Source organism: Spinacia oleracea, chromosome 4 (genome assembly GCF_020520425.1).
Source record: "Spinacia oleracea cultivar Varoflay chromosome 4, BTI_SOV_V1, whole genome shotgun sequence".
In the NCBI taxonomy this organism is placed as follows: Eukaryota; Viridiplantae; Streptophyta; class Magnoliopsida; order Caryophyllales; family Amaranthaceae; genus Spinacia; species Spinacia oleracea.
The window spans coordinates 120,384,442-120,409,165 of record NC_079490.1 but is presented as its reverse complement, the minus strand read 5'-3'; the positions used below and the strand labels follow the sequence as shown (position 1 = coordinate 120,409,165).

Here is a 24,724-nt window from a genome sequence, read left to right as displayed (position 1 = left end):
GCTAAAGTGGAAGAAATTATTTATGTATTAAATAGATCATTAAAAAGTAAATATCGGATATTATTTTGAAATAGGTGAACATGTTTGGTCGTATCTTGTAGTTATATGTATTAAGCTTGAACGACACCAGGTTATTAAAGCCTATAATCTCGCTAATTATGAGAGAATGGGTGAAACTTAGTTAGTTATCTGCATCAAAATGTAAGGAGATTATAAATTAATTTTTTTCATATTCCACCATTCTCTATGACCACGAAGATTATAACATTAATATTGATTATAAGTCTATATAATCGTTTTTTTATATTTAATAAATATATGTAAATAAATAGTTAAAAATAACTAAAACATAGAATTGTGGTTAGGTAGTTTCATCTGACTAATAGTAAGAGTTGTATTCGTTAAAAAATAAAAATGTAAAATCTATTAATAAAAAAGTAACAATAAAAATAAAAATAAAAATAAAAATTGTAAGGAACTTAGGAGTTTTTAAAAGTAACAGTAAACAGAAAATTTTAAATTTTGTACACTATTTATTGATTTATGCTCATCCTAATTCGAAGATTTTAGAATTTATTATTTGGTGGTTGGGTTGTAAATCATGTAATTGGAAGTTGTTGGCGGAAGAAAGGAAGGAGAACGTGCTAATATCCTTTTTTTTTGACAAAAAATGATAAGTCTTTCATCAAAACAGCTACCCCACCGGCCCACCCTAAAACTATATATGTGCTAATATCTAAGAAAAAAAAAAACAGAAAATAAAAATCCATGGAAAACATTCTAGTTTCTTCCGCCATCCAAATTCACGTTCTCCAAACACCACCACCCATTCATCTTCTCCAACCAAGTAATCACCATAGCCACAATTCACAAAAATTTCTCAGAAATTCATCCCAACTGTCAAACAAAACAGCTAATCGCAATTTAGAAGGCCTCTTATTATAGGCCGCTTCTTGTTTTTTCCAAGTCTAAATCTTTCTCAAAGCTTCAGAAAAAAATTTCTTAATTTTGATAAATATAGTGAAAAGTATCTGATTTTCCATGAAAACGCGGGTTTGGAACGCTTGAGTTGACATCAGTAAACAAATTGTGATCGATTGTTTGGGACGCATCTTCTTCGTTCCTCCTCTCTACCAATGTTCTGGTAAGATAATTTTGTTTATTTTGCAATTGATCTTAACAAAATACTGTTGAATTTGCATTTTATAATTATAGATCTTTCATGGGTAACTACAATTTTGGTTGAATTCAGGATGTCGAAATATCTCCCGTGCTTATTGCAAAATTAAATCGGGATTATTTTCTCGAAAAAAATGAGATCTGGTCACTACCATTGGAGGAGAGGAAAGAAAGAACTTTCGAAATTTTCGTTGGATCTGTAAGTGTCTTTTTAGCAAATTTACTCAAAGATCTTGTTTGTTATTAAAGATATTTTTTTAAAAAGTTACTACGAAAAATATGCATGTTCGTTTTGATGAAAATTGCTTATTACTGAATTTATATTTCTGCAAGTTCACTGATTTATTATTCAATCTATGGAACAATCTGATTTAAGTTTGAGCATGCATGCTTTATTCGTACATAGTAAAGATGAAAAATACCAAGTTTAATTAATCAAGGTTGTTTGCAAAAAAAAAAAAACATTAATCAAGGCAAAATACCAATCTATAAGTTCCGATGAATGTGTTTCAACTGGAAAAATAGCAAAAAAAAAAATGAAAAAAAAACAATTGAGTTTTGAAGAACAGTTACTAAAATTGTCCATTATGCTTGATGTGTATTTCCCAGCGCAAGACATGATTATGCTCATAATGTATCTGCAATAAGAACATGAAATATTTGTTTTAAACTGTCACTCAAAATATATAGTTAAGTAGGTAAATAAATTTTGACCAAAAAATGGGTAAATAAATAATAAAAAAGAAGTTAAAATTACCTCATTAAGCTAAATTCTGGAAAACTTCTTTGTATACTACATTTTGCGTAGTATTATATGTGCGACCATCTTTATCACATATCAAAATTTTCAACCCACTTTTCCTGGTAACCCTTTATATTGCTACATATAGTTATGACTAAAGACCGGTCTAGGAAGATATAGGCCTACATGAGAAAGAGATTGGCCTTGACTTTTGTTTATAGCCATAGCAAAGCAAACAACCAATGGATATTGCCTGCGCTGAAACTTGAAAGGCAATTTTGTGTCAGATGGGGTCAAGAGTAGTCGAGGTATGAAAACTTTGTGACCAACGTACGTTGCTTCCCGATAGTATTTTAGCCTCAATTATGTGGTTACCCAACTGTGTAACAACTAATCTCGTGCCATTACATAAACCAGAAGGTTGGTCTATGTTCCTAAGTAATATAACAGGGACTCCTACCTTCAGTTTTAGGGTATGATTCGGGAGCCCAGAACACTTGATGTTGTTTAAGAAGTCAGGTGTATATAGCTCTTGATTACCCCGTATATCTGCTTTGCAAATACTATCTGAACTTAGGTATATTTTCTCTTCCCCTGATATCATTGACAACAAATGTTCATTTACCTCCTCTACACACTCGTTTGTTGGAGCAAGAATATTGATAGGTTATGATTCATATGACAAAACATAAATCATGCGGAAAAACCATAAAGCCAGGAAAGCATATTATTTACACATAATCATTTAGCATAGTTTAGATGCATACACTTTGTTGCGTGCCCTCCCTAGCTGCGCCCGAACCGAACAAGAACAAGTCTTTTGGACTCCAAGTGTCGTCCCTCCGTAGATAGTCCACAACACGTCCGGATCCGCCTTAAGCTTGACCAACTAGGATCGCCCTTAAGGTACTTAGAATTTTCGGCAACTTGTAGGCAATTATGTGACTGAATTTTTGCTCTTAAAAATCACTTTGAACACTTGAATACACGATCTAAATTATGAGCCCTTAACTCATATTTATAGACCATGGAATAAGTAATCGAATCCTACTAGGATACGAATTAATTAAATTAGAATCCTAGTAGAATTCTTATTTTAATTAATTTATCTTTTAGGATTAGGAATTTAATCATTAAACAAATCCTATACTTTTTAGGCTTCGTATGTGAACACAAACACTACACGAGCATGACCCGCAAGCGTGCAGGCCATGCCCGCGCACAGCCCACACGGCCGCTCGGCCCACGCGAGCTACAAGCCCACGCGAGCTGCAGCCCACTGCGCGCGTTGTGCGCGCTGCCACGACCTGCTGGGTCTGGCCTTGCGCTGGGCCTGGCGTGGCCTTGGCTGTTCGTGTGGCGCGCATGGCTTGCTGGGCGATGGCCCGGCTTCGTGCTGGGCCTTCGTTTGGCAGGCCTCGTCCGATGCTAATTCGTACGATACGCTTCCGATTAAATTCCCGATTCCGGAATTTATTTCCGATACGAACAATATTTAATATTTTCGATTCCGGAATTAATTTCCGCTTCGAACAAATATTTAATATTTCCGTTTCCGGAATTATTTTCCGATTCCGATAATATTTCCGATTCTGACAATATTTCCGTTTCCGGCAATATTTCTATTTCCGATAATATTTTCCGATACGTACCATGTTTCCGTTTCTGGCAACATCTACTACTTGGATAATATTTATATTTCCGATACGATCCATATTTCCGTTTCCGGCAATATCATCGTTTCCGGAGTATTCATTTCTTGCCTGTAACGATCTCAGCTCCCACTGAAACCAAGATCCGTCGATTTCGAATATCCATAGATGGAGTATTTAATGCCATTAAATACTTGATCCGTTTACGTACTATTTGTGTGACCCTACGGGTTCAGTCAAGAGTAAGCTGTGGATTAATATAATTAATTTCACTTGAACTGAAGCGGCCTCTAGTCAGGCATTCATCTCACTTGATCTCAATGAATTATTAACTTGTTAATTAATACTGAACCGCATTTATTAGACTTAATATTATATGCATACTTGGACCAAGGGCACTATTTCCTTCAGTCTCCCACTTGTCCTTAGGGACAAGTGTGCATTTACCTAATTCCTTTGTCGCTCGATGCTTGCTCTTGAACATAAGGTAAGAGTTGTCATCCTTATTATGTCCAGAGGTGTTTCTCGGTTTCAGAGTTCAACTGATCAAATAAACAGATAATCATAGCCTATGATTCATCCGAGCACGGCCATGCATTTCACAGTTTCTAGCTCTCCGAGTGACCTTGTACAACTTTTAAGCATCTCATCCCGATTTATGGGAGGACAATACCAATCTTGTGATCTTGAGATTAGACTTCGTTTGATAGGTGATTACCTGAGCGTTGCCTTTATAGCCTCCTTTTACGGTGCGACGGTTGGTCAACGTCAAAGCAACCAGTTCTCAAACAAGTAATCTCAAATCACTCAGGTATTGAGGATTTAGTGTCTAATAATTTTAATGAAATTTACTTATGACAGATTTTCATCTCTTACAGTAAAGTTTCATAGGTCTGTCCGATACTAGTCTTCCCAAAGTAAGTATCTATGCAAATGATTATGACATTGCCATGTCCACATAGTTCAAGAAACAGAACTACTAGCCATCTTGCATTCTAGTCGTCTAACGTTTTCTATGCGTCCAATTTTATAGAAAACTCCGACCAGGGACCATTTTCAACCTTTGACATTCAAGTTCACTTGATAGACATTTCTTAGTCACAGGACTGGTCCTGACAATCTATCTTGAATATATCGTCAAATTGAAGGGACTCATCATTTAATAAACCACAAATTAAATGGAAAAATGAATTCTATTCATTTATTGTGAATGATTAACCAATAATGTTTTACAAAGAATTAAACTCTAAAACTTTAAAACATTAAATAAGGACATCAAAGCCATTCTCCAATATGCTTGATTCCCATAGCTGCAGTGTGCGATTTGTGCTTCGCCTGCGGCAGAGGTTTAGTCAATGGATCTGATATGTTGTCATCAGTTCCAATCTTGCTTATCTCGACTTCTTTTCTTTCAACGAACTCTCGTAGAAGGTGAAATCTACGAAGTACATGCTTGACTCTTTGGTGGTGTCTAGGCTCCTTTGCCTGTGCAATAGCTCCGTTATTATCACAATACAGGGCTATTGGTCCTTTAATGGAGGGGACTACACCAAGTTCACATATGAACTTCCTTAGCCATATAGCTTCCTTTGCTGCTTCATGTGCAGCAATGTACTCCGCTTCAGTTGTAGAATCCGCAATGGTGCTTTGCTTAGCACTTTTCCAGCTTACTGCTCCTCCGTTGAGGCAGAAGACAAAACCAGACTGTGATCTGAAATCATCTTTGTCGATTTGGAAACTTGCGTCCGTATAGCCTTTAACAATTAATTTATCATCTCCACCATAGACCAGGAAGTCATCTTTGTGCCTTTTCAGGTACTTCAGAATGTTCTTGGCAGCAGTCCAATGTGCCTCTCCTGGGTCTGACTGGTATCTGCTCGTAGCACTGAGTGCGTACGCAACATCCGGGCGTGTACATATCATAGCATACATTATTGAACCAATCAATGATGCATACGGAATCCCATTCATTCGTCTACGCTCATGAAGTGTTTTTGGGCACTGAGTCTTGCTTAGAGTTATTCCATGAGACATGGGTAGGTAGCCTCGCTTGGAGTCTGCCATCTTGAACCTATCAAGCACCTTATTGATATAAGTGCTTTGACTAAGTCCAATCATCCTTTTAGATCTATCTCTGTAAATCTTGATGCCCATTATGTACTGTGCTTCTCCTAGATCCTTCATCGAAAAACATTTCCCAAGCCAAATCTTGACAGAGTTCAACATAGGAATGTCATTTCCGACAAGTAATATGTCATCGACATATAATACTAGGAAAGCAATTTTGCTCCCACTGACCTTCTTGTATACACAAGATTCGTCTGCGTTCTTGATGAAACCAAAGTCACTGACTGCTTCATCAAAACGTATATTCCAGCTCCTTGATGCCTGCTTCAATCCCTAGATTGATTTCTTTAGCTTGCATACCTTTTTAGCATTCTTTGGATCCTCAAAACCTTCAGGTTGTGTCATAAACACAGTTTCTGTTAAAACGCCGTTTAAGAAAGCAGTTTTGACATCTATCTGCCATATTTCATAATCGTAATATGCAGGGATTGCTAACATTATCCGAATAGACTTTAGCATTGCAACTGGTGAAAAGGTTTCATCGTAATCCACACCGTGGACTTGCCTGTAACCTTTTGCAACCAATCTAGCTTTGAAAACTTCAAGTTTCCCATACTTGTCCTTTTTCAGTTTGAAAAACCCATTTGCTTCCAATGGCTTGGTAGCCATCTGGCAAATCGACCAAATCCCATACTTGGTTTTCTGACATGGAGTCTAATTCAGATTGCATGGCTTCTTGCCATTGCTTGGAGCTAGGGCTCGTCATAGCTTATTTGTAAGTCGCAGGTTCATCACTTTCAAGTAATAGAACGTCATAGCTCTCGTTCGTCAAAATACCTAAGTACATTTCCAGTTGAAATCTATATCTCTGCGATCTACGCGGGGTTACATCTTTAGATTGACCATGATTCTCACCAGATACTTCTAAAGATCTCTGAGTTTCATCCTGAATGTCATCTTGAACATTCTCTAGAGTTTGTTGTTCGACTCGAATTTCTTCGAGGTCTACTTTTCTCCCACTTGTCATTTTGGAAATGTGATTCTTCTCTAAAAAGACACCATCTCGAGCAACAAACACCTTGTTCTCAGATGTATTGTAGAAGTAATACCCCTTTGTTTCCTTTGGATAGCCCACAAGGATACATTTGTCAGATTTCGGATGAAGTTTGTCTAAAATTAATCGTTTGACGTATACTTCACATCCCCAAATCTTAAGAAAAGACACCTTTGGAGGCTTTCCAAACCATAACTCATATGGAGTCTTTTTGACAGCTTTAGACGGAGCTCTATTTATAGTGAGTGCAGCTGTATTTAGTGCATGTCCCTAAAATTCTAATGGAAGTTTGGCTTGACCCATCATTGACCTAACCATGTCTAGCAAGGTTCTGTTCCTCCGTTCCGACACACCGTTCCATTGTGGTGTTCCAGGAGGAGTCAATTCTGATAGAATTCCACATTCTTTCAGATGGTCATCAAATTCATAGCTCAGATATTCACCGCCTCTATCGGACCGCAGTGCTTTAATCTTCTTGCCTAATTGATTCTCTACTTCACCCTGAAATTCCTTGAATTTGTCAAAGGATTCAGACTTATGCTTCATTAGGTAGGTAGACATAACCATATCTACTGAAGTCATCAGTGAAAGTGATAAAGTAGCTGAAACCCCTAGCATTTGTACTCATTGGTCCACATACATCTGTATGGATTAAACCCAATAGTTCAGTTGCTCTTTCTCCAACTTTAGAGAAAGGTTGCTTTGTCATTTTGCCAAGTAAACATGATTCGCACTTACCATAATCCTCTAAGTCAAATGGTTCTAGAATTCCTTCTTTTTGAAGTCGTTCCATGCGTTTCAAGTTAATATGGCCTAATCGACAATGCCACAGATAGGTGAGATCTCAATCATCCTTTTTGGCCTTTTTGGTATTTATGTTATAAACTTGTTTGTCGTGATCTAATAGATACAGTCCATTGACTAATCTAGCAGATCCATAAAACATCTCTTTAAAATAAAACGAACAACTATTGTCTTTTATTAAAAAGGAAAATCCCTTAGCATCTAAGCAAAAAACTGAAATGATGTTTTAGTAAGACTTGGAACATGGAAACACTCTTCCAGTTCCAAAACTAGCCCAGAGGGCAACGACAAATAATAAGTTCCTACAGCTAATGCAGCAATCCGTGCTCCATTTCCCACTCGTAGGTCGACTTCACCCTTGCTTAACTTTCTACTTCTTCTTAGTCCCTGTGAATTGGAGCATAAGTGTGAGCCACAACCTGTATCTAATACCCAAGAAGTTGAATTAGCAAGTATACAGTCTATAACGAAAATACCTGAAGATGGAACGACTGTTCCGTTCTTCTGATCTTCCTTTAGCTTCAAGCAATCTCTCTTCCAATGCCCCTTCTTCTTGCAGTAGAAGCATTCGGATTCAGAAGTGGGTTGACCGACCTTCCTCTTTTCAGACTTGGCGCCAGTTTGCTTAGTTGGGCTGGCCTTGTTGCCACCTTTCTTAGCATTCCTCTTCTTTCCCGATTTCTTGAACTTTCCCCCACGCACCATAAGCACATCCTGCTTATCACTTTTGAGCGTCTTTTCAGCGGTCTTCAGCATACCGTGAAGCTCAGTGAGCGTTTTTTCCAGACTTTTCATACTGTAGTTCAGTTTGAACTGATCATACCCGTTATGAAGAGAATGGAGGATGGTGTCTACAGCCATTTCCTGAGAGAATTGCTGATCCAGCCGACTCATATTCTCAATGAGTCCAATCATTTTGAGAACATGTGGACTTACGGGCTCGCCTTTCTTAAGCTTGGTCTCAAGAATTTGCCTATGAGTCTCGAATCTTTCGACTCGAGCTAGATCTTGGAACATGTTCTTCAACTCACTGATGATTGTGAAGGCATCTAAGTTGATGAACGTTTTCTGCAGATCTGCACTCATGGTGGCGAGCATTAGACATTTCACATCCTTGTTGGCATCAATCCAACGATTGAGGGCTGCCTGAGTGACCCTGTCGCCTGCGGCTTCGGGCATCGCCTCTTCCAGGACATACTCCTTTTCTTCCTGCATAAGAACTATTTGCAAGTTCCTTTGCCAGTCAAGGAAGTTTTTCCCGCTCAACTTCTCCTTTTCGAGAATTGATCGAATGTTGAATGAATTGTTGTTTGCCATAATTAAAACTACAATTGAAAAGAATAAACAAATAAATAACCATTCACAGTTTCTCTTAATAAACTTAAATTCTAGCATACATGCATAATTCAATGTTCATAAAGCATTTTATTCAAGTTATGTGTTCCGGCAGGTGTGAATAAAATGATTCAAAGATCCTAAAATCCATTGAAGAATTAAGCACATTATGTATTTAGACTCAATTCTAAAATCTTTTAGGTAAGAAAAAGCCTTTTGCTAATAGTCTAGAAACTACTCTTGGTTGATAGGTACGTCTAAGAACTTATTAGGTAAACCTATCGATTTTGCGACATAAAAGGACTCCTTACTTATATCGTTGAGTTTCACCAAAACTAACATGTACTCACAATTATTTGTGTACCTTACCCCTTTAGTATCGATAAGTAACACCTCGCTATGGCGGAAAACTATTACTAAGATCGATGAAGAAAGGATATCCAAGTAAGTGTTACTTTGGCATGGCACCTTTTAACTCAATTTTTAAGTTTGGAACTTAAGGCTCTTACTATGTTGGTTAGATTTTAAGTGAACTAAAATCGTTAATCATGCAACATAATCAAGCTTTGATCTCATGCATATTTAAGACATATTTAAAAGCAATAAATAAGTTAAAACATGCATAAGATAAATGTGATCTAGTATGGCCCGACTTCATCTTGAAGCTTCAACTTCAAAGTCCGTCTTGAAAATCTCCGTGGGAGGCGCCATTTTCTTCAAATAGGATAAGCTATAAAATTACAACTATTTGATGGTACACAGACCATATTTGAATTGAAAAACAATTTTGGTACTTTAGACCAATTACATTCAAATTAATGGTACGCAGACCATATTTTCTATCCTATTTGGGCCATACTAGTCACTTCATAACCTGCAAAACAGTACATATACAATATATACCATTCACCCATTCATTATCATGAATGGCCCACATAGCTGGTTAGTAAAACACGTTATGCATCACATAAATATTTGCAGCAATTAATCAAGGGCACCAACAATCTACCAATTATTCAGTCCTTATTAATTCTAATCAAGTTGTTTAACCTTAAGGGATTTGTAGACATAATCAAGAGTTTATGACTAAAACTGCTCCCACTTAAACCAATAACTTTATATGCTTTACTAATTTTAAACATAAAAATGTATTTCCAGTCTAACCGGAAACATACAAGTTTCATTAAAATTTAAAGCTCATATAAAATTATAATTGAATTCATTTATTTAATTTATTTTCAGTTAAATTAAATGAATTTAAATTAATTCAAGGATTTAATTTTAGTAAAATAATTAGTATAAAATAACATTTATAATAATTATAATATTCAAAATTAAACTCCAAGAAAACAATTTAAATTATCAATTTAAAAAGTTAGTTAAAATTATTTCTGAACTGAAAATTCAAAATTAAAATCAAAACGTACCAATCGTCGCAAGACGAGGCACTTGGGCTTGCGCCCAATCCCCATCAAGCTACGAGGCAGCGCGCCCCGCTCGATTGATCGTAGCACAAGGCACACACAGCCACACGCCACAGCTGGCCACGCAGCGCGCAGCCTTGTGCTGTGTCGCGTGTTGCTGCGCGCGCCGAGCGAGGGATCGCTCCCTGCTCGCGCGTTCTGCTTGCTGGCTGGGCGAGCCAGGCGCGCTGTGGCGCGGCAGCATCGTTGTCCACACGTGTCTTGCTCGTCGCTCGTGCCTTGAATCGTCGCCCTCGCCCATCGCTTAGCACACACGGCACACACGCATAGGCTCCCTTGCCTCGTGCGCGCGCCATGCGCTATGTTGCTCGCTGCATTCGTACCGCACGGGCGACGAGCTCCCTTGCTCGTCGTCGCGTGCCCGCACTATACAACACCACTTAAGGGTAACACGTAGCTTCCATTGCTTTGTGCGTGCAACATTAATGAGCGTTTTTATAAAAATTTAAAATTTTTAATTCAAAATTAATGACAAATTAATAAAACATATTAATTTCATAATTTTAGGGCGAAAAAATCGAAAATTTATTAATCAATTAATTTCCGATTAACATGGATTCAAATCTAGGTCATAAAAATTAAAAATTTAACATAAATTAACAATTTTTATGGTGGATTTTAATCATAGATACCTAATTAAACTATTAATTAATTATGAAAATCAAATTAATTCTAAATTATTCGAATTTCAACAAATTAATTATAATTACAAATTAGGTTGTATAATTAACAAGGCTAGGCATTCAAACTTGTTAAACATATACTGTAGGTCAATCAAAAATTCAAAATTTATCAACAAGAATCGCAAATATTTAATTTAACATCTTAAATTTACAAACTTTTGCGTTCGAAAAACTAAAACCTTCGAAAAGTCATAGTTAGGCTTCGAATTTGGGAATTCTGGGTTCGGCCGAAAAATACTAATTTTGTCAAAAATTTAGAATGCCTTTTACATGCGGAATTGACACAAAAAACACTCGATTTTGATGAGTAACGAAGAAACTGCCGAAAAACTGCGTACATATAATTAAATAAACACAATTTGCAATTAATTAACAATTACGAAAATTAATCACCCCTTTTAATTCCTTGCAAATTTGTGAAATTTAACCATGTTCATGCAATTTAGATTATGAAAATAATAAGAGGCTCGTGATACCACTGATAGGTTATGATTCATATGACAAAACATAAATCATGCGGAAAAACCATAAAGCCAGGAAAGCATATTATTTACACATAATCATTTAGCATAGTTTAGATGCATACACTTTGTTGCGTGCCCTCCCTAGCTGCGCCCGAACCGAACAAGAACAAGTCTTTAGGACTCCAAGTGTCGTCCCTCCGTAGATAGTCCACAACACGTCCGGATCCGCCTTAAGCTTGACCAACTAGGATCGCCCTTAAGGTACTTAGAATTTTCGGCAACTTGTAGGCAATTATGTGACTGAATTTTTGCTCTCAAAAATCACTTTGAACACTTGAATACACGATCTAAATTATGAGCCCTTAACTCATATTTATAGACCATGGAATAAGTAATCGAATCCTACTAGGATACGAATTAATTAAATTAGAATCCTAGTAGAATTCTTATTTTAATTAATTTATCTTTTAGGATTAGGAATTTAATCATTAAACAAATCCTATACTTTTTAGGCTTCGTATGTGAACACAAACACTACACGAGCATGACCCGCAAGCGTGCAGGCCATGCCCGCGCACAGCCCACACGGCCGCTCGGCCCACGCGAGCTACAAGCCCACGCGAGCTGCAGCCCACTGCGCGCGCTGCACGCGCTGCCACGGCCTGCTGGGCCTGGCCTTGGGCTGGGCCTGGCGTGGCCTTGGCTGTTCGTGTGGCGCGCATGGCTTGCTGGGCGATGGCCCGGCTTCGTGCTGGGCCTTCGTCTTGTAGGCCTCGTCCGATGCTAATTCGTACGATAAGCTTCCGATTAAATTCCCGATTCCGGAATTTATTTCCGATACGAACAATATTTAATATTTTCGATTCCGGAATTAATTTCCGCTTCGAACAAATATTTAATATTTCCGTTTCTGGAATTATTTTCCGATTCCGATAATATTTCCGATTCTGACAATATTTCCGTTTCCGGCAATATTTCCGATTCCGGCAATATTTCCATTTCCGATAATATTTTCCGATACGTACCATGTTTCCGTTTCCGGCAACATCTACGACTTGGATAATATTTATATTTCCGATACGATCCATATTTCCGTTTCCGGCAATATCATCGTTTCCGGAGTATTAATTTCTTGCCTGTGACGATCTCAGCTCCCACTGAAACCAAGATCCGTCGATTTCGAATATCCATAGATGGAGTATTTAATGCCATTAAATACTTGATCCGTTTACGTACTATTTGTGTGACCCTACGGGTTCAGTCAAGAGTAAGTTGTGGATTAATATAATTAATTCCACTTGAATTGAAGCGGCCTCTAGTCAGGCATTCAGCTCACTTGATCTCACTGAATTATTAACTTGTTAATTAATACTGAACCGCATTTATTAGACTTAATATTATATGCATACTTGGACCAAGGGCACTATTTCCTTCAAATATCTCTATCTTGGAAAAACTTTGGATCATCCAAGTTCTCCAAGACAGAAGGATATATACTATCAACAATTGCTGCAATGGGATTAGTTACCACATCTTTAATCAACACATCATCTGGAATCTCTATGGTTGTTTCCCCAAATCCCGTAAATAGGAAGAGTTTATGGCTGTAAAAACAATATCTTGACGACTTCCCTTTGGGATAACCGGTAAAATTTGTCGATAGTCTCCTCCAAAAACAACTACCTTTCCACCGAATGGTTGTTCCATACTATTTGGATTTGAAAATCTGAGAATATCTCTCAAACTTCTATCTAGAGCTTCAAAACAAAACTTGTTAACCATTGGTGCTTCATCCCAAATAATGAGCTTTGTCTTAATTAAAAGTTCAGCCAATGGTGCTCCTTGTTTAATATCACAAGTTGTATCTTCATTCACATTGATAGGAATTGCAAATCTAGAATGACCAGTTCTACCTCCGGGAAGAAGAAGAGACGCAATTCCACTTGATGCAACATTAAGTACAATTTCACCTTGGCATCGAATAGCTGCCGAGAGAGTTTTCCACATGAATGTTTTTCCTGTGCCACCATATCCGTAAAGGAAGAAAACACCCACTTTATTTCCAGCCAGAGCACCCATTATCTCTTCATAAACCTCTTTCTGCTCATCAGTAAGAAATGAAAGTAGTCTCTTGTGCTCTATATTCAAGGATGTTCTATCATAACGAAGTTCTTCTTGGATTAGTTTGTTAAGCCCATCTGAGACTAAAATATGATCTGGAAACGGCATTGGAGGAAAATGTGCAAGAGTGCGTCCATTACTTCGAAGCAATTTCTCTATTTCGGCTAAAGTGTAGTTCTTTATTTGGTCTTCACTTAATTGCAAGTCTAATCATAAATCAAAATCTAGGTCAGAAAAAAAATGATTTAGTTATACATTAATCTTTGCAAAATATTACATTAGAAAGGGCTGGTCATAGGAAAAATATTATTAGAATTCAAATAAAACGTCACAAAGCTTAAAATACGATAAGTATCCTTAAAATTATGCCATACCAGGTATTTGGAGGATACGTTTTTGCCTATGAAGTATATCGTCTCCAAGGAATTTCCATATTTTCTCCCATACAAATTCTGGTCTAGACATACTGCTTGACAACAATAAAGTCACAAAAAGACTTCTTAAATATTGTGCCGATCCCCAAAAACTTGCTTCTGTTATACCATCAATATATTCTTTGTCATCATCTAGTAATCCATGTGCATAGCAAGCCTCTTTGAATGAGGAGTATAATACACCATTAACAGTCCGGATGTCTTCGTAATATGTTGCACCTTGAATTGTATTCAATAAAGCACTCAAATAGTACAATTCTCCGCTGCCCGGAGGTACATAATATACTCTCCCAATAGAAAATCTTTGTTTCCTCGTGATCCATTCTCTATTTCCATCCTTGTTCCGCACAAACTTTGTTGGAAATTCAGCATAAGTTAAACTTCTTGCTATAGGATCTGTTTTATTCATTTCCATCCAACCTAAGAACATTGACTGATCAATTCCGGGTTTGTTAATAATGTTATCGAGTGGCTTGTCGTCTTCAAATACAATACTTTGTTCATTAGGTAGATGGAAGCTTAATCTTTGAACTGTTGGAGTTCGATAATGAATATCATATCCAAGGATTCTCCAAACTGCTTCACATGGAGAAATGTACCTGTAATTTTAATGACTTAAAATTGATGAATAAGAAACATAATTTAATTATAATTCATTCAAAATTATCCTTGTAATGTCATATATCTTTATTTATTAAACAAAGGCAGTAACAACATTCTGAAAAGTCTACTTTCAATATTTAAATATCCTAGGCTCAGAATAATATAATTTCAATATACATCGAAGCAATCCCAATGTTTGGAAAAATGACATAATTATAAAACTTCTATAATTATTATTCCAAACATTTCAATATTTAAATATCCTAGGCTCAGAATAATATAATTATATAATTTTATCTCTGGATATAAATAAAGATATATCTTAAAGTTTGTAAATTGGAATTAAAGTCCCCATCACTAAATTCATATCCCAGTAGTTATAGATTATGTTTCTGCCTGTCATTTAATCGTCCTTACATGTCCTACGGGTATATGATTTAACGGAAATATTAAGGCAGGAAATTCTGAATGCTCGGCTATATTATTCACGTGACATAGTCAATCTTATAATGTTATTAGAAAATATTTTAAAAAAAGAATACATGTAAAGTCGTTTATGTTATAGGAGACTTACCTGTAATCGTAGTACGACTTAATCTCATCTTTGTTGTGGTTATTCTCATCATCTCCACCTGCTTGACATAAGGCTGCAGTTACTCGATCATGACCTTTATTGATATACTTAAAAAGATATTTTATAGATCTGGATTGGTTGCACCATTCAACATTGATATGAGCTCCATATTTCATGAGTAGATAAGGATTGTATGGAACAACATAACTATTATCTAAAGTAACTCCATTCTTTTCTACTGTCCTACCGTTATTCCTCCTCATATAATTACCATATCCATCATCACCAATCGTTGTTCTTTCATTGAACTTTTTAGGGTAATGTTTTGAACACTTCCCATCTTTCATACACGGGGCTTGAGAATTATGTAAACCACATGGACCATGAAACATGCAATCTCTAACCAAGTTATATAACTTAGGATGTGTTTCTTTGCCGGGTATTTCCGCTAAAATAATCTTGTCGATGTCATTACCACTAAGATACTTGTTTTCTTGGTTCAAGAACAACAAAATATGAGCATGAGGTAGGCCACGCTTTTTAAATTCAACTATATAGATCACTGCACATATAATTAAATAGTTTTAGAATTATTGAGGAGCATCTTTTTACCCACCAAACACAATAAATATATTTGCGGAGTGAATATGAATAATGGATACCAGTAGAAGTACATTGTTAAAGATTAATTTAAAAATTTTGTAAATGCTATTAAAATCTCACTTGACTGTACTCCTCCAAATATTTTTCCATCCTTCAAATCTCTTGTCAACTGATCAAGTTTGATTTTGAAAATTCTACATAGAATATCCGGTCGATCTTCTGGTTTAAGTCCTCTTTGTTGCACATATCTCATGATTTCTGGCCATTTTGGATTGCAAGTGAAAGTGATAAACAAATCAGGATATCCATACCATTTGCAAATAGCCATAGCATCCTGATAGTTTTGAACCATATATCTAGCACCACCGGTAAAAGATGAAGGTAATACAATGCGTTTTCCAGTAGAAGAAGAATTCGTGTTTTCTCCCATTCTAGCCTTTGCCACATTCTTGTAATTATCTGCTCTCAAATTCTTTTGATGGGTCCGGACATAGCACAACCTCTCAGATTCTATCATTGTAAGACCATCAACCAAAAATTATTGGAGTAATTTCCGAGCCCACAAAAGAATCGTGGCCTCGTCACGTCTCTCGTGAATTCTATAAGAAAAAAACTCTCTCATAGTCAGTTTCTTTCTTTTTTGACGTGTGGATGTGTCTCTTAGTTGAATACCAAGTCTGTATCCATCCTCTCCATATGGGAATAGCAATGGATATTGTAGGGCTAGATAAGAGGGGTGCAACCCTGTAATACGTTGTAATTGACTGCTTTGCGTCTCTAATACAGTATCTCTTTCTTCCGTTGAACTTCCAATATCTCCAACAATTAGAGCAGCTACTTCAGAAGCAGTAGGCAAATTATATGTCCATCCGTCAGATTCTCTTCGTCCAATGAGTTTCAGTTTAACACCTCCATGATGATGATTGGATTCAAATCGGTCCCTAGCCCCTCTAAACGCCTTTGCTAGTGGATTATGTTCATCAAGCATACGTCAAAGATCCTCAACAATAGCACCATCTAATGAACTTTTTGTATTACTTGAACTGCATATAAACTCATAAATTATTATTAGAATAAAGATAGTTCCTGGAATATTTTCTGATTTGGCAAGTAAATGTACAAACATACCTGAAAAACTGCATTCTGTTGGAGACTTCGTTTTCAGTATCATAAATATATAATTGTGAAAACTTTGGAGATGATCCTCTCGGTGGTAGTAAACTCCCTATCATGTGGTAATTTTGGCCATGCAATCTAAAGGTAGATGGTCCACGTCCTCTATTCACAGATGAATCAATCTTTCCACCCATTGAAGTAAAAGCAAACATCAAGTTAAATGCTCGTATATTGTCAAGGAAATTCCTGCTTTTAGCACCTTTAATCTTATAGAGATTCTAAAGTATTTTTGGTGGTTCTTGAAGTTTAGGAAGTTGAACCTTTCCTTGCATCCAACATTGTGAAAATTTTGGGTCTGTAAGTCGATCTTTCCTTGCTCTCTCTTCAAACCACATTATTGCCCCACAATATTCACATGTATATATTGGATCCCCAATGTCCCAATATCCTACATTCATGTTTGATAATGTATGGAGGATATGTAAATAACATTATAACATCGCAAAATCTGTTTACATAATACACTTATATTTGAACATAAATCAACATATATACCTTCAGATGCACTATCTCCGGAAATATGACCACCTAATAATTCATGAAAATGACCAGTAAGTATCTTACTAAAAAATAAAATAATGTAATCGTACATAATAAGATAAAAAATAAATTAAGATGAGCAGTATAACATTATTTCCTTACATCATAATGAGATAAATTTATTGGTGATTGTTCATACCTTCTATGTCAATATGATCGTCATCCTCACTAAGTTCATCAATATGCCCTGATGTTATAATGAAAATGACAGATGCATTATCATTTATTCAGTTTATAAAGAACATTATAAGTTGATAAATATTTGGGTGGTCCATACCTTCTGTGTCAATATTTGAATCATTCCCACGAAGATCATCAATAAGATCAATTGCTATCAAGGGAACCATAGATGAAATGCTAGTGTCCTTCACCAGACCTTTGATCACACAATTACATCACAGATTAGGTATATTCTTTAATAAAAATAAAAAAAAATCAGAAAATTAATACCTGTAGAACTACTCGCAAAAATTGCATTGTTCCCCTTACACCTCGTGGGTCTATATTTTTCTGTTGTTGGTATAATTCTTCCATTTTGTATCATGTGTTTTCCCGCTATAAGTGAACGAATAGAATTTTCATTTGTACCAAAACAATTCCCGATGCTAGAACATGGAGTGCCATTTCCATTATTATGAGATAATGTGGATAGTACAATCGGAGCACGAAATTGATTTTGACTTGCAGATGATTTTCCATTGCCATTGGAAACTAAAATATTCAAATATTAAAAGTTCGTAGCTTGTATCAATTCGTTTTGATTGATTATTTGAAATTAAACAACTTTGAACAAACAAAAACATACCATTTGATATATCACCAAGTGGTCTTTCTGTTGATTCGCTGAAGTTGGTGCTTCATATGATAGTCTTTGACGCTTTTCCTTCATTTTTGTTAATCGATTTAACCTTGCTTTTTTCTTATCACCCTGATCCATAATTTCATGTGTTGAAATGATGTGTCAAAGATTTTGAAGGAAAACAAATTATTAAGATGTCCTAATGTTTAACTTTGCGAGATATTTTCTTATTTGTTCACGAATTTGAACAATATTTCTACAGACATTTTACTTCCATCCCTCATGATTGATATTCACTGAATTGATATGCAGTCATATTTTCTTAGAGTATTTATTTTCCTTTTACTGATTTGATATTCCTACCATAATTTTAGGACAACTTGTGATAATTTTAGAAAGATACTTGATCTATACTCTGTATAATATTTTCGTAGATATTTTACAGTGGTATAATATATTTCTACAGAGAATTTACTTCCTTTTTACTGATTTCGTGCCTAATTTATATATGTAAAATATACTTTTTACATAATTACATATATTTTTTACAGTAGTCAATAGATATTATTGACATTGTCAATTTTAAGATTTGAAACCTCATATAATATAATTTTTACAGACTTTCTACTTCTCTTTTACTAATATGAATTTTATTTATACAAACTTTTTATTAATTTTCATATTTTTTGAATATGTACCCTGCAACATTTTTTTTTCTACAGATTTTTTTTTTATTATTCGTAATGTGATCATCATTTTTTCGTCTGAGGTCCATCGCAACTTCTGCCTCGACATCATACTCTTGTATGTAATTAGGTGGGAATATCTGCCATCCTCATAATAGAGAATAATATGCAAATCTTGCGGTGTCTGTGTCTTTTAATGCAGCGAAGTTAGGGACGTTGGCGGCCAATATTGAAATCAAATTATATTGTAAAGTATAATGTTTGGAAACCTATTGGATCCCTATTTTACTGTCCTGATATAGATTAAGACAAAACTTAACACTACCTTTTCAGGAGTATTAGCATCTTGGAAGGACTTTATGAGGTTTTCATCATCAGAGATTCTCGTGACTGTGAATATTGGACAATTTTGCTTAAGATTATAATCTGTAATCCTAATCTTAAACAAATACTTCCTTTTCAAAATTCATCTAAATCTTTAAGAAATGAATCTGAATTGCCTTCCTGCCATCACCATCAACAAATATATGTGTCAATTAACATGGTTAGTCACATACAAACTTAAACCATCAAATAAGATAATATTAAATTATAGAATTGTGTACTACCTGTGCCTGATATTCCCTTATAGATAAAGCAGATTTACCCAAGATATGCACCACTTCACGATCAGCATAATGATTCCACAAAGTGCAACTTATCACATTTTTTCTGAAATTCCCCGTGAACATATTAATAATACATTATTCAAAATCTTTATATAGAAAAAAATTTATTTTAGTTACTGTAGATCTTCCAACTGAATAGTGAGTTGCTTTGTATAAATTCCATTCCTTATATAATCATCACTATTTGTTACTCCAGAAAAATATCCAATCACATCTGTTGCATTAAATATAATGTTATGTTAGCAAACTATCTATATACTATAACTCACATCATATGTTCTGTAAGAAAAGAACTTTATCATACCCACTAAACAGGTGCTATCTAGGCCATTTGAAATAATTGCATCAAAGGCACCAGATCAAAACCATATGTAGGAATATTTGCCGCATGTAAGACGTTAACTCGGGTCAAAATTACAAAATTTATTTTGTATGGGTGACCAGTAGGCTTGTATTCCCCACTACTCTTTCCAACACGATAGTTTGATATAGTATATAGTTCGCCCTCATTGAGTAGAGGCTGAAATGTTCTCAACAAAGATTTCTTGATAGTCGCTTGTATTTTATCACCCTAACATGAAATGAGAAATGACAAACATAATTAAATAATTAGTAATGTGAAGACGATAACAAAGTTGTCGATAAAATTGAAATAAGATAAAAATGATTACCTTTGCATCTAACAACACCATGTCAATAGAGTAAACATCATCCGGATTTTTGAATGACGCCATTGTCCATAAACGAACAACTCTAACTTGTAGTGTCAAATTTTCCGTAGTAGGATTTATGTCCTTGATTATCGCGATAGCTTGTGCCATTGTTGATTGTTGTGTTTGAAAGCTATCGTATGTTTATGTCTTTAATATGCTCAAGTGAACTCGTGGGTTTTTAATGGTTCATTGGCACGGGTTTATACTGCATAGAATATTTTCAAAGATTTTATTCACTAATCTAAAGATGTCAAATATTTTTTTTATAGGCGCTGATTTGAAGAATGCAGCTGAAATAGATAGGTGTCATATTTTTCGGCCCTTATTTGTCAAGATCTCCGTGTTTTTTTTATGCATATAATTTTTGATATGTATAGTTTCCATAATCAGCACTGTATATTATTATATTATTATCGTCTTTGCTTTTTCCGGTGAAATCTTGCTTTATATATTACCCAAAGATTGCTGAAATCTCTGAAATTCTGACCAAATTTATGTAAGAAAATATTAGAAAGTGTATTTATGTTAAGCAATCTATTTATGTAAGGTTGTACAGGGATTTCAGCAATCTAATTAGACCATTTTAAGGAAAGTAAGATAATGCTTTATTATATTCTCCAAAATTGCTAAGATTGCTGAAATTATGACCAAAATTTAAGGCCCTATATTATAGGAAACCGTTTTATTATCATTCATGGTCAAATATATACGTTATATATTCTAGCAGGCTGCCAAAGCTCTTTTTAGTAATAGATTATTTATTTAAGGAAAAAAAACATAATAGCAAAATCTTGATCAGAAATTTACGTATATATTGCAGCAATAATAGCAAATATTATTACGTTAGGAAACCATTAAATGGCAGTTTTGGGTCAAATGACCAAAATTTTTGACAGTCCACGTATTCACCAAGGAAAAAGAATAAGTCAGCCCATTATGCTTTAAATATTCTACAGATTATTAATTTCAGAAAAAAAAGAAATTTTTTGGTGGGAAAATTTTTCACCGGGAATCGACACGTGTCATTCCTGGTGTCTCTTTTAGTATATAGTAATAGATTGTTGTACGAGTACTTAAGTACTCCCTCTGTATTTATTTAAGGGATACACTTGCTTTTTCCGGCCGTATTTATTTAAGAGATACATTTGCCATTTTTAGTATCTTATCAACCCCACCATCTAATTAAATAATCTATCTACACCCCATCCCCACCCCCAATCCCCTAAAATGACATGGTCCCCACTTGTTTTACTTAAAATATCTACCCAACCTCACTTGTTTTATTACTTTATTTCATTCAATTCTTTTTCTTAATACCCGTGCCCGACCAAGTGTATCTCTTAAATAAATACGGAGGGAGTATAAATTACGGAATTTTTATTTTTAGGGGGAAATTACGGAAGTTAGAAGCGTACTAAACAATATTAAAACTTTTACCCTATTAGAATAACAAACAAACAGTACTTTGTATATTATTTTTTATTTATTATTTTTGAAGGGTTCAGATTAAATATACAAATTCAACGGACTAGATCTTATGTGGCTTAGAAGTCGTCCTTAGTCCACGACCTCTATAGAAGCGTCGTCATTCACAACCTCACTAATCACAGATTGCATTCTAGTGGTGGATCACTTTAGAAATCAATTTATAGACCACATTACAACAAACAATAGGTCTGAAATCTTTAACCAGAATAGGGCTAGGAACTTTAGGAACAAGGGTGATAGAGGTAGTGTTAAATTGAGGTAGTAAGGTGTTAGTCAGGAACACCTCCTTAAACGCTGTGTAAACATCATCTTTGATAATGTGCCAAGACTTCTTGAAGAAAACTGCATTAAGCCCATCCAAACCAGGAGATTTATCATCCCCTATAGACTTCAAATCTTGGTCAATCTCACTATTAGTAATCTGCCTAACCAGCCAACTCCGAGCAGAAGCACTAAGAGTTGGACCTTTCCTCAAAGTGGGCAAATGAACAGAAGGAAGAGAAGGAGCAGCAGAACCCAAAAAATTTTTATAGAAAGAAATGATTTCCCTCTGAATAGCATCAGAATCAACTAGCTTGTTTTTATTGGCATCATAAAGAATGGAGATCCTATTTATCATGTTCCTTTCTTTGAGAGAAGAGAAGAAATAGTGATGATTAGAATCCCCCACCTGCAACCATTGAATCCTGAATTTTTGCCTTAAAGCAATCTCATCTATCTTGAGCCACTTCCTTAGATCAGCTTTACATTCAGTTTCTTGCAAATGTAATTCTGGAGTAGGGGAAGTAATCAAAGCTTGTTGTACAGACTCCAATAGTTCCCTAGCTTTAGAAATTTTCTCAGAAATACCAGCAAATTCCTCCTTATGAAGAGCTTTCAGTTTAAATTTCCCTTGCTTCATCTTACACCAGAGCTGAAATATGCAAGATCGTGTAATAGGAGTTTCCCATACAGATTTTATCAAAGGGTCAAACTGACTATGATCAGCAAGAAAGTTCAAAAACCTAAATGGCTTGCCCCCTTGAGGAACATCAGGCAAGCAAGTAACCATTAGAGGAACATGATCAGAGATAGAAAAGTTCAAATACTGCACAGGCACACCATAAAATTCATCACCCAAGAAGGATTACCCAAACACCAATCAATTCTACTTGTAGTTTTCCCCACACCATAACCTTTGTGCCAAGAGAAATAGTTACCTACACTCTGCAAGGTGCAAAGACCAGCTGAAACAACAAAGTTGTTAAAGTCACAGATTTCAGCAGCTGTAACAGGCCCCCCATTTATTCTGTCACCATCAGACAAAAGAGTGTTAAAATCACCTGACAACAACCATGGATGAGTTCCCACACTAGATTGAAGCTGTAATAGGGAGTGCCACATATTCCTTCTAGCTTCAATGATATGTAACCTATACACTGCAGTAAAGTACAGAGAGATATCCCCAGATCTATCTCTAATCACACAATGCACAAACTACTCATGACAATCCAGAATAGACAAGTCCACCACAAGTTGTTTCCAACCTAACCAGATCCGACCCCTAGGATTATCCCTATAATTCTCCCCCAATTCCAATATCTACCAAACTTACTAGATATTTGTTTAAACTTTGTCTCCTTTACTCTAGTTTCAATCAAAGCTATAACATGAATATTATTCTTATATAAGAGCTGCTTCACCTCAACAATCTTACCATGATCATTGAGACCTCTAACATTCCATGTACAAAGGCTAACCTTCTTCATGGTTAGATTCATGGATAACAGCATGATCACCTCCAACTCCTGCAATATCACCATCAGAGATTTCCTTGAAACCCAAGTCACCTGAGAGAACTGTGAATGGATTGCTAGGGCTCATGTTCCTCATCCTAGAAGGTCCCTTAGTCCTTCTAGTTACAATCTTTCAATCAACATTCCCACTAGCTTGTGGAATCACTTGAGTGTGAGGTGGTGTGTGTGTTGTAGTCACCTCATGCTGTGGTTGTGGAGCTTGCTGCACCTGCTTTGGCACCCAAACTTTCTTAACAAATGGTTTAGTAGGCAGAACTTTCTGGACCTTATCACAGTCATGTCCCACTGCACTACATACTTTACATAACTGTGGTTTCAAATCATAAGCCACTGGTTGCTTAAAAGCTTTTCCAGTTGCATCCTCTATTTAGACATGGTCAGGCAGTGAGTTAGTAACATCCTTTTCAATCAACACTCTAGCAAATGAAACTCTTTCCTGTCTGGTTGTACACCCATCTGCAAACAAAGGGACCCCTAACAAACTGCTAATTCTGCTTAGAGAGTAACGGCCCCAACAGTTAAGAGGAAGGTTAGGAAATTTCACCCACAGTGGGATAACCTTGAGAACTTCTTCATAGAAGTTGAAGTCTGCCACCCAAGGCTTAATGATAACTGGTTTACCATAGAAGGTATAAGGTCCACCTGCAACTATAAGGTTCTTATCTTCAACACTAGCAAACTTAAGAATGAAATAGCCCTCATCATGATAGAAAACCTGTGGTTGAGAAACATTATTCCAAACTGCAGCCATAAACCTCTTGAGAGAGGCAATAATAGGGGATTCGCCCACCACATACATAACAATCGCAGCCTGCCACTTATCAGCGATAGACTCAAGTTCCTCCTTCTGAAGTTGGGCTACCTTCCTACCATTTTTAACTAGAGGGTTAATGAAGCCAAGTTCATCCCCTTTTGATGCCATTTTCGAACCAACAAACAAGTTCTTCCAGGGATCAACACGTAAGTTTACTACTGGTTCTACACTATCATGAATGCTACTATTGCCAGGATTAGGGATTTCAGTGTTTGGTTCATCAACAAAATGGTCAATAACAAGGG

At 35.9% G+C, this 24,724-nt stretch overlaps 1 protein-coding gene, 1 long non-coding RNA gene and 1 pseudogene across 2 annotated transcripts; 1 reads left to right on the top strand and 2 right to left on the bottom strand.

Annotated features, from left to right (window-relative positions):
* Positions 1-568: 568 nt before the first annotated feature.
* On the top strand, positions 569-21,009 carry LOC130459943 (uncharacterized). Its single transcript, XR_008919693.1, has 3 exons — positions 569-1,144; positions 1,253-1,378; positions 20,651-21,009. It is a non-coding gene; the product is annotated as an uncharacterized lncRNA (long non-coding RNA).
* On the bottom strand, positions 1,941-19,722 carry LOC110794039 (uncharacterized; annotated as a pseudogene).
* On the bottom strand, positions 19,991-20,641 carry LOC130459942 (uncharacterized). The gene is made up of 2 exons (XM_056827587.1): positions 20,340-20,641; positions 19,991-20,239 (listed from the first exon to the last, which is right to left on the bottom strand). Exons 1-2 carry the CDS (start codon positions 20,487-20,489, stop codon positions 19,991-19,993), a joined length of 399 nt encoding a protein of 132 aa, XP_056683565.1. The 5' UTR covers positions 20,490-20,641.
* Positions 21,010-24,724: the final 3,715 nt, after the last annotated feature.